The sequence below is a fragment of the Podarcis cretensis genome, assembly GCF_951804945.1.
Source record: "Podarcis cretensis genome assembly, chromosome: 8".
NCBI classification, from domain to species: Eukaryota; Metazoa; Chordata; class Lepidosauria; order Squamata; family Lacertidae; genus Podarcis; species Podarcis cretensis.
Genome location: NC_137177.1, coordinates 50,771,211 through 50,786,901, shown reverse-complemented (window position 1 = coordinate 50,786,901; position 15,691 = coordinate 50,771,211). Strand labels below are relative to the sequence as shown.

Sequence of the window (15,691 nt, the reverse complement as noted above, 5' to 3'; positions counted from 1 at the left end):
TTGGCTCTGTCTCCGCGCTCTCCGGACGCTCGACCGGTGCTATTCCCTGCCTGCCATGGTAGAGTTCGAGGTGCACCGCGCACGGCTCTTCGCCTTTGTGCCGTCCGGGATCCGGTGCGTGGCTGCGTCCCGCTCTTCTCACCACCGCTTGGCCGTGGGCCGCCTCGACGGCTCCCTCGAGATCTACGACCTGCAGGCCAACATGTTCCAGGAGAAGGTGACTGTCTCCCCAGTGGTTGGCACTCAGGGGTAGACTGCCCGTGCACAAGAGGGCTCCACCTGGCACCCATTTGACAGGTCTCCACCTCTGTGAGCTTTTAATGGCATCTTAGCCATTGTCTGACCCCAGATCTTGTGGCCTTGAGTTCCACAAGCTAGTTCTTTCCTCCGTGAAGTAATACTAGCTTATCCAGACACAGCTGAGCTCACAGTGACAGCCCTATGGCTCCACTGAGGCTTGGAACTGGAGCCCCAAATAATTGTTTCCCTGGGGGATGCCCTGGCTAAACAGCTATTTGCTGGGCATTCTTTGGGGCACGAGGTTGGGTGGCACACTGACTCACCAAGCCTCTCTGTACTTTACTTCTGTAATCAGGAGGTATATCAGTGTTTGGGGTTTCTGCCTGCAAAGTTCTCCAGTCTGAGCCCAGCACAGGTTCATCCTGTGTGTGATTCCTCCCAGGTAAAGTTTGTGTATGTGTGTTAAAAGGAGGCCATTGACACCCAAAGCCTATGAGAGACACCTTTCCTTAAACCAGAAAACTGTTCAGGATTGCCTCTTGGTTTAGGGGCCCTGCACCTTCCCCTTACCTATGACTTATCTCTCCAGATCATTGCTGGCCACGATACGAGGATCCCAGAGGCGCTCTGCTGGACAGCAGGAGACCGGCTCTTTGGTGCAGGTCTCAGTGGGGAAATTGTTGAATACAACTTGGAGAAGCTGAATGTCAAATATTCGTTGGATGCTTTTGGAGGTCCTATCTGGAGCATGGTGGCTGATCCAACTGGGACTCAATTGGCGGTAGGTGCCCCTAGTATCCCACAGAGGGGCAGCTTGAAAATGTGGTAATGAAGTCTTGTGCTAGCAAGAGAACATCCCTTAGAGGAGGGAATAGCACTTGATGATTTAGAACAATAAGGGGTGTAGATTCAGGTAAGTAGCCGTGTTGGTCTGACACAGTCGAAATATATAAAAAAATAAAAAAATTGTCCAGTAGCACTTTAGAGACCAACTAAGTTTGTTCTTGGTATAAGCTTTCGTGTGCATCTGAAGTATCTGAAGAAGTGTATCTGAAGAAGTATGCATGCACACGAAAACTTATACCAAGGACAAACTTAGCTGGTCTCTAAGGTGCTACTGGACAATTTTTTTTTTTTTTGTATATTTCAATAAGGAATATTTTACCACATCTATAGATGATGCAAAATCAGAAAGCTAGCCAGCTTCTCAGAATGCAGTGATAAAACCCCAAATGATGTTAATAGAATGGAATACCGGGGGGGGGGGGATTCTGGGGAAATGTATTTAAATAAATATATTTTATTGCAAGGCAGACAGTCCACATCACCCCAGGACTGGGTGTACTTAGCTTGTATAGTCACAATATTTTGCAAATTAGAAACAAAGAACTCATAGCACATCCATTAACTGCTGCAAGAACAACTATTGCCAGGACATGAAAATCATTGCAATTATTAACTATGGACCAATGGTATAATGCAATTTAACAAACAGCATTATTTGAAAAATTGACACAAAAAATTGAAGTAGCAAGAGGCCAAAAGAAGCACAACAATTTTTTATCAGTATGGCATGACTTTATTGATTACACAAATAATGAGGCATATGGTACAACTAATTAACAGCAGTCTGGTGTGCATTAAGTACATATTTTAATTTTTCACCTCCCCTGCCTCCCTTACCTATAAATTCCTATAAATTCTAATTGTTATTAATACAAAATACCTTTTACTTTTGGTCACCAATCTAAGCAATGCACTTTACTATACATCATTTGATATCTGTAATAACTAGTAATTTTGGTATATACACTTTGACAGGAGGGTTTATTTCACATGCACATTAGGAGAAGCTTATTGACAGTTAGTGCAGTTTGACAATTGGGTCAATTACCTGCAGGGGTGGGCACTCCCTTGTCTCGGGTGTCTTCCAACAGGGGCTAGACAGCCATCTCTCTCTAGGGGATGCTCCTGCTCTCTGGATTTCCAACATCAATCAGGGGTTTGGATTAAACAGCTTATAAAGCTCCCTCCAGCTCTTCAATTTTCTGCATTTCATTCTCTTCTCCACTCAGTGTCCTGCTTCCTGAGGCTTAAATTCTTTCCTTGTGAGTAGTAAGGTGCTTCTCCAGCACCAGCTTGGCCTCTGTTTCTGTGTTTGTGTCGTAGTTTGGTCAGTCAGAGCTCAAATTATTGGGCAAAGCCCTGGACTCTTGGCTGTCTACCAGACAGGATTCTGAACAGGCTACTGACCCTCTCTCTTGTTCTTGCAGCTTGGCTGTGATGATGGAACCATTAAGCTCTTCAACATCTTACCAGATAGAATCGAGTTTGAGAGGCAGCTGGACCGACAGAAAGGTTGGTTGCGGGTGGGGGTGCATGTGGGGGTCATGATGACCAACAGGATGAGCTCTGAGTCCATGTGCAGGAGGGGTAAAGGTAAAGGGACTCCTGACCATTCGGTTCAGTCGTGACTGACTCGGGGGTTGAGGCGCTCATCTCACTTTACTGGCCGAGGGAGCTGGCATACAGCTTCTGGGTCATGTGGCCAGCAGGACTAAGTCACTTCTGGAGAACCAGAGCAGCACATGGAAACGCCATTTACCTTCCCGCCGGAGCGGTACCTATTCATCTACTTGCACTTTGACATGCTTTCGAACTGCTAGGTTGGCAGGAGCAGGGACCGAGCAACGGGAGCTCACCCCGTTGTGGGGATTCAAACCGCCAACCTTCTGATCGGCAAGTCCTAGTCTCTGTGGTTTAACCCACAGCGCCACCCGCATCCCTTGCAGGAGGGGTAGGGAGCCTGATTTCTTGTTGCTTGCAGAGGAAAGCCCTTTCAGGATGCAAGGAGAGCACTTGGCTCAGTGGTAGAGCGCATGCTTTGAATGCACAGGGTCCCAAGTTCAGCCCCTGGCATCCCCAGGAAGGGTTGGGAATGTCTGAAATCTTGGAGAGCCTCTGCCTGTCATTTTGGATAGCAAGGACCTATAAAGACCAGTGGTCTGGTTTGGTATAAGGCAGCTTCTTGTATTTGCATGTTCCTCTGAACCTCACCTACCTGCCCCCACCCCCAAAATGAGTTTGAGTCTTGGTACGTCTTATAACTGAGACTCTCCTCTTCTGCCCCACCTTACCTTACAGGACGCACCCTGTCCCTTTCCTGGCATCCATCAGGGACTAAGATCGTAGCTGGCTCCACTAACATCATCCGTGTCTTTGATGTCAAATCAGGTAAGTTCTGGAGTTAGGCATGTTTTATGCTGGGGCCAGGAATATGGTGTGTGTCATCAGCTCGTCCAAACAAGCTTCACCTTCATGATTCTGGTCTGTGGTGGCCATTAAGAATCAAGGACTGCACCCTCTTGACTGTGTCCCTTCCATACACCCAGGTTCAGTGGCAAGGAGAGGGCAATACTGGCTGCCTTGCCCAAAGCTGGTGAACTCCCTTCCATTAGAGAGGGACCCATAATTCAGTGAAAGAGCACATGTTTTGCAATCCAAAGATGTTAGGTTCAATTCCTGGCACCTCCACTTTGATGGCCCATTATGGGAAAGAGCCTCTGCTCTGCCTGGAGAGCAGGATTTGCCAGCCTTTTGGGGCCCGTGGGCATATTTGCATACTGCAGAAACTCTTGCAGGCATCATATACATGCTGTAGCATATTCTGTTGCAGGTGTGGGGAACCTTTAGCCTCCCAGATGTGGCTGAGCTACAACTCCCATCAGCCCCAGCTAGCATGGCCAGTTGCCGGGGGTGATGGGAGTTATACTTCAGCAACATCTGGAGGGCCAGAGTTTCCTCACACCTCTTCTGTTGGCTACAACAGGGTGCTTCTTTCAGTCCTCATTTCAGCAGGAGGAGGAACCCTGGGTAGGCAGAGGTGCACCTACTGGTGCCATGTTGGTGACCCTCCCCATAGCGCCCTGTAAGCATTTGAGCAAAGGGGCTTTCCTTAAGGCCTTGTAAAGGCCTGCTTGGTTTGGGGTGACTGTTGGCAGCTGAGGCTAAGCAGACCCTAGAATCATAGAATCATAGAGTTCTATGAAGGGCCATCGAGTCCAACCCCCTGCCAAGCAGGAAACACCATCAGAGCACTCCTGACATATGGTTGTCAAGCCTCTGCTTAAAGAACTCCAAAGGAGACTCCACCACACTCCTTGGCAGCAAATTCCCTGAGTGAGCCTGGTGCCTCCTTTGCAGGCCATGCTGTCCAGCGGATCCTCGTGGACCGGTGCTTCAAAGGGTCCCGCAAGCGGTTGCCTGTGGTAGTGTGGGACATACTCTTCCTTTCGGATGGCACAATTGTCAGCGCGGACTCTGCTGGGAAGGTGCAGTTCTGGGACTCGGAGATGGGGACGCTGCTGTGGAGCCACCCTGTCAGCAAGTCAGCCGTGCTTTGCCTGGCTGGGTCTGAGGTAAGTTGCATGTTAAAGCCAGAGCAGCACTGGGGGTCGGGGGAGGGTGGCAGCGTTTGCTTGAGTTTGACAAGCAGAAAGGAAAACAGGAGTCACTTATGTGGCAGGACAGGGGGAGTGTGAAATTGAACTGCAGAATAACAGTCCAAGATTTGGAAAGTTGCAACCCAAGGCAAACTTTCTTACTCCTAAGGGGGAAGATAGACAGCTATCCTAGGGGATTGTGTGAGCAGAGTCCTCATTGGAGGGCAGCTTATTCCCAAGCAGCCTTTGCCAACTGTGGCGCTGATGGGAGCCGTAGTCCACCAGATCTGGAGGGTCCCAGGTTGGCGTAGGTTGCTCTTGAACTCTTGGCCCTGTGATGATATGATGCTAGCTATCAGAAATTCATTTAAATCAAGACTTTGTGGCAGATAAAAGCACTTTGTGTGTTATCCAGAGCCTCTAAAAACCTGAGTGTGTATATGTGGCCGTTCAGGGAAATGACATTGTTCTGTGCTGAATCTGAGCTTGACTGGGACATCCAGCTGACCAGTGTTGGTGGCCAGGAGGCTGAGCTTGATGGATCTATGGTCTGAGCCAACATGGCAGCCCTTGGTCTGTGTAATGTGACTTCAGTGTGCGTCAGTTCACTTATTTTCATTGCATGAGGTTCTGCATCGACCTGTTCTCTGCCATTAATACTTCCTCCCTGCAAACCTTTAGCTTGCCCAACTTTCTCCACAGGCAGAAGACAGTATTTTGGTTGGCACTTCGGAGGGGATGGTATATCAGTTCCAGCTGCTACCGGTTAAGCTAGACAGTGCTGAGCTCCAGTGGGTGCGAACAAGGCCCTTTAAGCACCACACCCATGATGTGCGGACAGTAGCACATCTTGCAACAACATTCATCTCTGGAGGTAGAGTTCACTGCAATCGTGTGTGTGTGTGTGTGTTTGATTGCTTTGTGGTAAAGTACCTGCTTTGCATACAGAAGTTCATGGGTTCCATCCCCAGATGCCCATTTAAAAAGGACCACGTAGGTAGGAGGTGATGGGAAAGGCCTCCCTCTTCCTCCTGAGACCAAGTCAAAGTAGACAACATTGGTCCAAGTCACTGGTCTTCAACTAATGGGTCACTGTCTGATCCAAGGTGGGTCACAACACGAGCACTTCCACTATGCAAATACAGTGGTACCTCTGGATGCGAACAGGATCCATTCCGGAGCCCCGTTCACATCCTGAAGTGAACGTAAGATGCGAGTGCGCGTGCGCGGGTTGCGTTTCACCGTGCATGCACGTGACGTCATTTTGAGTGTCTGCATGCACAAGCAGTAAAACCCGGAAGTAACACGCTCCGTTACGTTCGGGTAACCGCGGAGCGCAACCTGAAAATATTTAAGCTGAATTGTATTCATCCCGAGGTATGACTGTATATGGCAAAAGATTAAGGAATTGGTCCCCAAAACATATTTGGGTTAAAAGCAGGTTCTTGGTCTGAGAAGGTTGAAAACGACTGGTCTAGGAGAACCAGTAGTCTGATCTGATGTGTGCACATACCGCCTATAGAGGGTGCTGTGATCTGTTGCATCTTGACCTGATTTGCATCCCCATTTATTTATTTATTTTATTTATATCCCAGTTTTTGCTCCCAAGTTGCTCAAGGTGGTGCATCTGGTTCTCTTTCTCATTTAATCCTCACAACAACCCTGTGAGGTAGGTTAGGCTAAGAGATAGTGACTGACTGAAGGCCACCCAGCGATCTTTATGGCCGAGTGGGGATTTGTAACCACTATACCACCCTGGCTTTTTCCCTTCTCATTTAGGTCTGGACGGGGAACTTGTGATCCGACAATTCATGGAGAATTTGGATCCCAAGTCTCATGAATCTACCCTCCAGAGAATCACCTTCCCTCACGTGAGTAGCGGGATTGGTGCCTGCTATCTAGCAATGCCTTCTCTTCTCACAGATGGCTTCTCATAGCTTCTTCCTTCCTGCAGTGGTCCTGTGCACTAGAAGGATTCAGGGGCAAGCCATGCAAACTTTACTCCCCCACCCCACTTCTCACCTGCCACTTCTTTTCCCTCTTGCAGAGGTGCCTTGTCTCCTGTGCCCGGATAGCTCGCCTCCTCCTCTTCCAATACCCGAAACATCTGGAGCTTTGGCGACTTGGAACCACCAACACAGCAGGTGAGAGCAAACTTTGCTTTCAGAGCCTTGATGGTCTAGTGTGTTTGAGGTGCCCCTAGAGGATACATGTCCTTTGGTCACCTGGGCCTGTGTTGAGCTCCAGGCTTCCCAGCAGGTGCAGCAAGAGCTTTGGGCTGCTTGGGAAGCTTGGCAGTCCCCTCACATATTAGGACATCCTAGAGAGACTTGATGTGTAAAGATGCTCTTGGTTCTTGTTCCAGGAAAGGCTGGTGAAGTCCTGCCTGTCTCCTGTCCCCCAGAACACCTTCTCCAGCTCAAGGCCAAGGTGAGGGAGCCATGATTTCTTGTCCCCTCTTGATTGTGGATGCTTCAGATTCTCAACATGCCCCGTGGGCATGAATTGTGCAGGAAATATCTCCACTTCAGATACAAACAGTTTTGTGCAAAAGCAGGCTATGGGGTTTTTTTTTAGCATTAGAACAAAGAGGAGACAGTCTCTTGTGCTCCTTGAAATAAGATGTTTATTTAGCTCAATGCATTTCAGAGTTGAGCCTGCAAATGCTTGCAAATTCCTTGAACCTTAAAGAGACTTCTTCTGGACACCTGAACTGAAAAGAGCTTCAAAAAATCTACAAGACTTTCTGGATACAGAAATAAAGAAAACATCTTACAGCATCATAGTTTGAAACTGCTTTTAGTTCAGGCATACTGTACAGAGTAAGTTTTTGTTTCTTTAAGGATCAAGGAATTTACAAGCATTCACAGCTCCTGGTGAAGGAGTTTCAACTCTGAAACACGTTGAACTAAATAAACATCGTATTTCAGGGAGCACAAGAGACTGTCTCTTGCCTGTTCAGCTGACCCTGGTGCTTCCCCCTCTGCTTTTCTGCTTGCTATGGTTCCCCTACATCTTCTTAACTGTAGTTGTTCCCAAGCCAACTCAAGGCAATCTTGCAACATGTTGATTTTGCTGAGTCTACAGAGGTAGCAAGTCCCACTGTTTCATTTCTCTTAGTCCCCTGTATCTTTTTGGAGGAACCTAACTCAGCTTCTCCCTTCATCTGGATTCCTTCCTAGGACCCTGAGCACATTGCCAGCAGCTGCGTCTCACCCTGTGGCTCCTGGATTGCCTACTCCACAACTTCCAGGTTCTATCTGCACCAGGTCCAGCTCAGCAAAGACCATATTGCTATCAAGAGGGTGAGTGAGAATTCTGCAGGGTGGAGACTCTGGCCTGGGTGTTCTGGTCTGGGGCATGCTAGAGCATCATCCGGGAAAGCTGAATGTTGGGAGATTCTGGACAGACAAAAGGAAGAACTTCTTCACACAGGACATAGGTAGATGATGGAGTTGGCTGCCGCAGGTTGTAGTAATGGCCAATAACTTGCATGGTTTCAAAAGGGGATCAGTCAGATCTGTGTAGGAGAAGGCCATGAATGGCTACTAGCTATGATGACTGTGCACATGCCCCCCCCCCCCCCAAGTATTGGAGGCAGTCTACCTTTGAAGGCATATTGCTGGGGATTATGAGCAAGGAATGTTGCACTTAGTCTGCTTGTGGTCTTCTTCATCTGATTGGCCCCTGAGAGAACAGGAGGCTGGACTAGGTGGGGTGATCCAGCTCTAGGACTCTAAGTTATTTATTTCATTTCAGCAATTTAGATACAGCTTAAGTACAGTAGTCTCTAAGCAGTTTACATGGATGCAATCCAAAAAAAGTAAAAATCAGATTAAATGATAAAATTATTATGTTCTTTTAAGATTTTGTAACTTATTCTTATAAGTTGATGGAAGGAACAGGAAATGCTTTTCTAGACTTCTTCAAGTGAGCCTCCTTGGGGGATGGGGGAGGGTGAGGTGGGGCCTCAGGGTAGAGCTGGCCACACTGACCCTTAACCCTTGCCTTCCCAAAGGTTGCTAAGATTCCAAAGCGGATTCGCTCAGCCCACCACCTCCTTTTCTCTGAGGACTCCACCAGGCTCTTTGTGGCATCGGACCAAGGTTCTGTGCACATCCTCAAGCTCTTGCAGTCAGGAGTCTGCAAACACCTGCACATCCTCCGCCCTAGCTCAGGTAAGATTGGCTTTTTGGAGAGCAGGACATACTTACCAGCACTGGGATTAGGGCAGATGAGTGGCTTTTGAAGTGACATTTTAAAGTGAAGCCAGGGTAAAAAAAAATCTGTAGCTACACACATTCATACACATGCATTTAAAACTTTTGAAACCCACTTTCCTCATGCAGAGACGTCAGAAGCTGCATACCTGCTGGCGGCTAGTGCCAACGGCCAGTGGTTAGCTGCAGCTAGTGGTGATCGGGCAGTCAACATCTACAACTTGGAAGATGCCAAGGTGAGCCAAGCAGAACCTGCCTGCAGTGGTGAGAGGTTGAACCTGCTTGGTCTGAAAAAGTGAAGCAGGTTCATCAGGTCTCTTTGCTGCATCCTCACCATGAGGGTGGTTGAGAGTTCTGAGAGCCTTCTGGGCCCCTGCTGTGCAATGATACGGCCCAAGATGAAGGGAAGGGGGCAGCCTGGGCCACCTGGGTGGGAGGAAGCCTTGGTGAACCCCACTGTCTCTCTCTCTCTTGTCCAGCCTCATTGCACGGTGCCTGCATATGACTGCCCGGTGACTGCTTTGGCCATTCACCCAGGGACCAATAATGTTGTGATCGTCCACTCAGATCAGCAGGTAAGACCTTCACAGCCAACTTCACCTCCCAAGCCTCACTAGGCACACAGAGAATCCCGGGGTGGGGGGGGGGAGAAGTTTGCTCCATCTGTGTGCACAAGAGTTTTGCCCCCGCTAATGCAGTCAGTCCCAATTGCTCACAAGGAGGATAGTGGTGGGAAGAACCTGGGAATCGTTTCCCTGGTACAAGTGTAGGGACTGCCAGCGGTGTAAGTTCTGGATCCAAGGCAGGTGAAATGTCTTGTTTCCACTGGAGAGGTTAGTTTTCTCTTTGCTTATTATTGTGTATGTAGCCCACCCTTCACCAAAGGGTCCCAGAGCGGCTTAGAGAAATATTACAGGCAGGTGCTGCTTGGGGGCTTCCCTTTGGGGCAGCTGTTTGGTTGCTGTGAGAACAGGATGCTGGACTAGGTGGGCCCCCTTTGGCCTGATCCAGCAGTCAGGCTCTGTTAAGTTCACAATTAAAAACAAATGCAGCTTGCCATTCAAACAATAAAACAGAACCACAAAACAGTGATGTCAAAATAACAGAAGTCAGCATAGAACTGCAGCACATAGCGATGCAGGAGGAGGGAAGATGTCTACTCAGCCAAAGGCCTCCTGGGTCAAGTGATGTGTCCTAACTAATCAATTAAAAGCATGCAGTGCACAGAGACAAGCCCCAGAGGGGAGGGCATTCCACAACCTGGGAGCCACTACAGGGAAAGCCCTCTCACTGACTGCCCCCTCGAAAGCCTCTCTTCTGATCATCCACCAGAGTGACCAAGGTAGTTTTGGTGCTGTATCTGGGTGTGAAGCCTGATTAAGTGTGTCTAGATCAATATTATTTGCAGTTCTGCAACAAAAACCAGTTCTTTGCTATTATGATTGAAGGCGAGCTACAGGCCAGGGTGTTTCTATTCCAGGGAAGTCCAAAATTTGGCATCCCGGAGGTGGCGGGGGAGATTCACTTTTGTTTTTTTTCTATGATCCATCTCTAGGGTAACCTTTGCCAACCAGAAGTTTTAAACTACAGTTCCCATCAGCCCAAGGCAACACAGCTGGGCAGCTCCAGCATCTTGTGGCCATGCTGCCTGGGGCAGATGGGGGTTGTACCCCAAAATCTCTGCAAGGCACCAACTGATGAAGCTTGATGTCGTGCTTTATGGGGCTGAGCCCCTGCTTAACAGAGCTGCTGCTCCAGCCCTCTGTTGTTTGTCTTCCTCTTTCCCAGATGTTTGAGTTCAGCATCACCAACAAAGAATACACCCCCTGGAGCCGGAAGATACAGAAGCTCGGGCTGCCCAAGCATTGGCAGAAACGGGAGACACCCATCACCCACATTGCCTTCAGCCCCCAGCAGGCCTCCCACATTCTGCTGCATGACACATTCATGTTCTGCATCCTGGATAGGTCCACGGTGAGGAAGGTTCCATCCCCAGACCATTGGCAATTTGCCACACAAGGGTGCACAGCACCTGCTGTTGTCTGAGCCACTGATCACACCCAGCCCATTCCTAGACTTGTCTGCAAGGGTACCAGGGCGAGGAATGTCCAAAAGCTCAGTGGCAGAGCACGTGCTTTGCATTACAAGAGGATCAGGTGGCAGGTACTGAGAGGTCTTGCTTTGGTCGGCCCTCACCTGGAGTCACTGTGTCCCATTCTTGGACACCACAATTTGCTACAGAAAGATGGAATGTGACAGAGGAGAATGGTGAAAGTGGCGAGGGGCCTGGAGAAAGTCCTTTGAGGAAAGCGCTGGGAAGGGCTGGTGTAGAGTGGGGAAGATTTTCCATTCAGAGTAGGTGATCCATCAAACCGATGGGTTCAAATGTCAAAGAAGAGGATTTAGGTCACATCCACACCATACATGGCTTCCCCCAAATATTTTTAATTTTCTGCTCGCAGACCAACAATTCCCAGCAATCTTCACAAACTACAGTTCCCAGGATTCTTGGGGAGGGGGGAAGCCACATGGTTTAAATGTGCTTGAAGGGTATGGTGTTGATGTTCTTTCAGCTAAATGTTAGGAAGGGCATCCTAGCAGTGGGTGGTATTAAACACTAGTCCTACTCATAGGTACACTAAGTTAATGGACATGACTAATCTAGCTATGTCTACTCATGAGTTGAATACCACCCAGTTAGAGCTGTTTGGAACCAGCAGGGAGGTAGCAGGCTCTCCTTCATTACAGGTTTTTATGCAGAGGCTGGATGGAAACCTGTCAAGGATGCCAAGGGCATGGCTTTCCTGCATCCTCAGAGGGTTGGACGATGACCCTTTGAGCTCCCTTCCAACTTTTATGACTCTGTATGCCCAAGACCCTGGAGAGCTGTTGCCAATCATAATAGACAGGTGGACCATCAGTTAGAATAAGGGACCATCATAGGTTCAAACATCACCTCTGGGTCAGTGATGGCACATCCATTTTGTCCTGGTAGGGAGATTTCTGAAGGTTACAATCATGGAGGTTTGGGGGGAGGTGGGGGCGCAAAGCTGGCTGACATGTCTAAGAAAGGCTCCGGGAGTCTGGAGATGATTACAGATTGCTCCAGCTCATAATACAATAGGTAGACCTGGAGGCTGCTTCCAGCAGGGGGACTTGGCTGGGTCATTTTTGTCCTGGCAGAGAGTGCAACACAGCTCCGAGGCAAATTAGCTGCACTGCTTGTTCTCCACAGCTTTGTGAAACGGGATATGATCTGAAACATCTGTGAAGCTGACAACCACAGCTTCCCTGTGCCCTCAGTAACATTGCCTTTTCTCTCTCCAGTCACAGCCTGATGACTCTGCCTTCTTGAATGACCAGCAGTCCCATGCACAGTTCTCCAAGGTTGCTCCCTGTGGCTCCAGGCCCTTCAAGTTCTGCAGAAAGTACCAGGTTCGTCTTTGTGCATCTGCACCCCACCCCACTGGACCCAGGAGAGGCAAAAGGAAACACCCCCCCCCCCCAACACAGTGCATGGTTCAGGGATGCAGGGAGCTGCCATCAGGTCTGGAGCTGGCTGAGAGGACTCTGAAAGTGGGTTTTACAAATCCATGGAGAAACGTTTGGGGAGTACCAGCAATGCCCTGACCAGGGTGCTGGCATGGTTGAAGGCTAACCCTGGCCTGACCAGAAGCTGAGTGCTTCGAGCCTCAAAACAGCCCTGCTGGACCAGACCAAAGGAGACCATTTAGCCCATTGTCCTGTTCTCACAGCGGCCAACTAGTTGCTCCAAAGGGAAACCCACAAGCAGGACCTGAGTGCAACAGCAGCCCTCTCCCCTTGTGGTTCCCAGCAGCAGTCATTATTCAGAAGGATATTGCCTCTGACAGTGGACGGAGAACATAGCCTTATTCTCTTCCATGAATTTGCCTACTTCTCTTTTAAAGCCAGGCACGTTGGGGCCATCACTACTCCAAGCCATGCTCCGGTTGGCTTGGCAATGAAGCTGGTGCCTCTGGGCCAGAGAGAGGTGCATCTGTGGCAGGGAAGTACAGCTTCATTGCCAAGGCCGCAGAGCTGTTTCCTCTGTTGCTAGAAAATCCAGGTGTCCCATAAGGAGCAGGGCTGCTGTTAAGCCTGCCGGCCTATTTTTCAAATCCCAAGTAGCCACACGGCACAAGGAGGGGTGTGTCAGTCCCACATTACACTGAGCACAGTGAGAGAGCAATAAATGCCGGAAACAACAGGCATCATAAGCCCACTGCCTTTGATTTATTGAACAAGGGTGGCAGAGGCAAAAAGGGTGAGTGTGGCAAGACTCTATCTCCAACACAAGGGGGAGAAGTCTCCCAGTGGCTACTAAAAGCACCATCCTTCCTGTTCAGAGGCAGCTTGTTGCTTAACACCAGGGAGTATCAACAGAGAAGCTGAGAGGCATTTGATTGACCGCTGTAGGCTATAGGATGCCAGAGTAGATGGCTTCCCTTGGTCTGATTCAACAGGGCTCTCTTTAGGTATTGATGCGAGTGTCTTGGAATGGCTGTGAGAAGGGCTTTTGCTGCTTGCCTATCTGGGCAGCTGATATTTTGTAGCATGAAAATAATTGCATGTCCACAGGCAACATGTGTTGGGCACAAGATGACACCCTATCTTGAACCCATTCTGTCCAAAGGTTGCCAACCTCTGCTTATTCTAACTCTCCTCCTTTATTCTTCCCCCTGGCAGCCGTTGCTGTTTGTGGACCTGTTGGATAAGAATTGCCTGGTGGTGGTGGAGCGGTCTCTGGCAGACATCAAGGTGCAGCTGCCCCCACCTGTCTATCTAAAGAAGTTTGGCACGTAAAGGCACCTGTCCCAGCCCTGCCATGGCAGTGGCTGTTCCATGCAAGGACTGTCAAGCAGGAAAAGAGCGAAAACCTGCAAGGCGGCAGTGTTGCCCTCCCAACTGCGATAGTCCAGGGAAGCAACAGCTCAGGTGGGCTGAAAGCATCCCCTCTCCTCCTCCTCCTCCTCCTCCTCCTCCTCCTCCTCCTCCCTTCTAATCCAAAGCAAGTGAATGACTGGAGAGACAACCAGCAGGTCTTGGGAACCCGGCCAACTCCCATGCCTCCTTCCTCCTCCCCTCCTCTGGGCCCTTGAGCTCGCTCCTTTCCTCCGCAGCGTTATCAGGCTGACGAAGTTGGCTTTGACCTTGGGATCTAGGCTGGAATGAATGTTCTTCTCAGTCAATGATTAACCTCCAAGATACCAGCAAAGACTCCACAAGTAGCTTTGAACCTGAATGGGTGGAAGTCAGCAGAAGGGGCCAGGCTGCTATGGAAGAGACTCGTCTGCCGGTGCCTTTGTTTGTCCCTTTTTAATAATAAAAGAGAGTACTTGGCATTTGTACAGGGCTTTTGAGTGTTCAAAGTGCTTCAACCACGTTACACAATGCCCCTTGGAAGGTGGGTCAGTATCGCTGAAGGTGAGACAGAGGAGGCCAGTCTAGCACTGCCGTGGCAAGATTTGAAATGGGGGACTTGCTAACTTTTTTCACTCAATTTCTTGGCTGCTGCACAGGCTGAGCATGTATTAGAGCGAGTGTTATTGCAGGTGTCCTCCCCAGTCTCGGTCTACCATGTGCCTGTCTCTGCTCCTCCAAATGGCTATGGTGGCAGCAAATTCTAGTACTCTCCCAGACTAGGCAAACTGGTTTCAGCCCCATCAAGCAGAAACCATGAGTCCAGCCAGTGGGGAAGAACAATGCTTTGCCTGACCTTGACGTCTGTGTTTCCCCCGAAGTGGGGGCGGTGATGGTCCTAGGTTTCCAGAATTCCTGAGGGGGTGAGAAGGAAGTGGCTACAGGGCTGAAATGATATGTTTTGAGTTTCAGGGTGGGGGTGAGGAGAGAGTAGTGTTATGCTGCTGGGTGAAGCTGTTGGACTGATAGCCTGCTGTGTCCTTTGCTGTAATTGAAATGATCAAAATAAATCTGACTGAAGATGGGCCTGACTTGAGTGCCGTCTCTTTTCCAGCTGTGAGCTTTCATCCCTCGCCTGTTTTCCTTCATGTTCTTTTCTGGGTGTCAGATGACGGTCTTGTAGTCATGGCACTGTAGTTATTGTTGTATAGATTTATTGCATAGATTGAGCCTGTTTGTTTGTTTTTAAATCCAGTGGCCATTTTGAAGAAAACAAACCATGCTTATTAGATACTGAATTGTTTGTTCTCTTAACACAAGAACATTACAATTCAGAAATTATTATTTTAAATAAAGACAATTCCATACGTTCACAAATATGTGGGGGGGTTTCAAATAATGGGGGGAAGGCCTAGTTAATAAATAAAAATGAGGCCAGTACAAAGGTCTATTAGAGCAGCTCCTGTAACAAATTTACAAAATCATTTATGGTCTGTTGTGCTTGACTCTCCCGATGAAAGCCCTTTTGAAACAAGTTGGTATTGTTCCCATTTTATAGATGGGGGACTTGAAGCTTTGAGAGTACAACTTACCCAATGCTGTGGCAGAGGGTGGGCCTTAAGCCCAGACTGGACCATGTAAAGTCTAAATCTTCACTGAGATAGCCATTTTGCTTAACAAGAGACATTGTGTGGCTTTTACACTGTTTGGAAGCCATGCCTTGTTATCTCAGCAGGTCCAGGGTTATTTGCTTTCTTCAAATATTCCAGGTGCGGGTGCCAATATTGAATGTATATTCGACAGTTGAACACTGGGCCCCCTACAGAGCTCTGCCTCATGCCGAAGTTGTGTTCTGACTTAAGACTTGGCACTGTTTGTTCCACCCAGACTCGAAGGAGCAGGTGGAGG

General features: G+C 48.9%; 1 protein-coding gene across 1 annotated transcript; it reads left to right on the top strand.

The window, feature by feature from the left end:
- Nucleotides 1-55: 55 nt before the first annotated feature.
- UTP4 (UTP4 small subunit processome component) lies at nucleotides 56-14,868 on the top strand (the record flags this gene model as incomplete). Its single annotated transcript, XM_079988163.1, has 16 exons — nucleotides 56-217; nucleotides 830-1,021; nucleotides 2,514-2,598; nucleotides 3,385-3,474; nucleotides 4,444-4,658; nucleotides 5,385-5,556; nucleotides 6,462-6,553; nucleotides 6,730-6,826; nucleotides 7,048-7,112; nucleotides 7,865-7,987; nucleotides 8,701-8,860; nucleotides 9,032-9,138; nucleotides 9,382-9,477; nucleotides 10,691-10,876; nucleotides 12,230-12,337; nucleotides 13,610-14,868. 16 exons carry the CDS (start codon nucleotides 56-58, stop codon nucleotides 13,724-13,726), a joined length of 2,067 nt encoding a protein of 688 aa, XP_079844289.1. The 3' UTR covers nucleotides 13,727-14,868.
- Nucleotides 14,869-15,691: the final 823 nt, after the last annotated feature.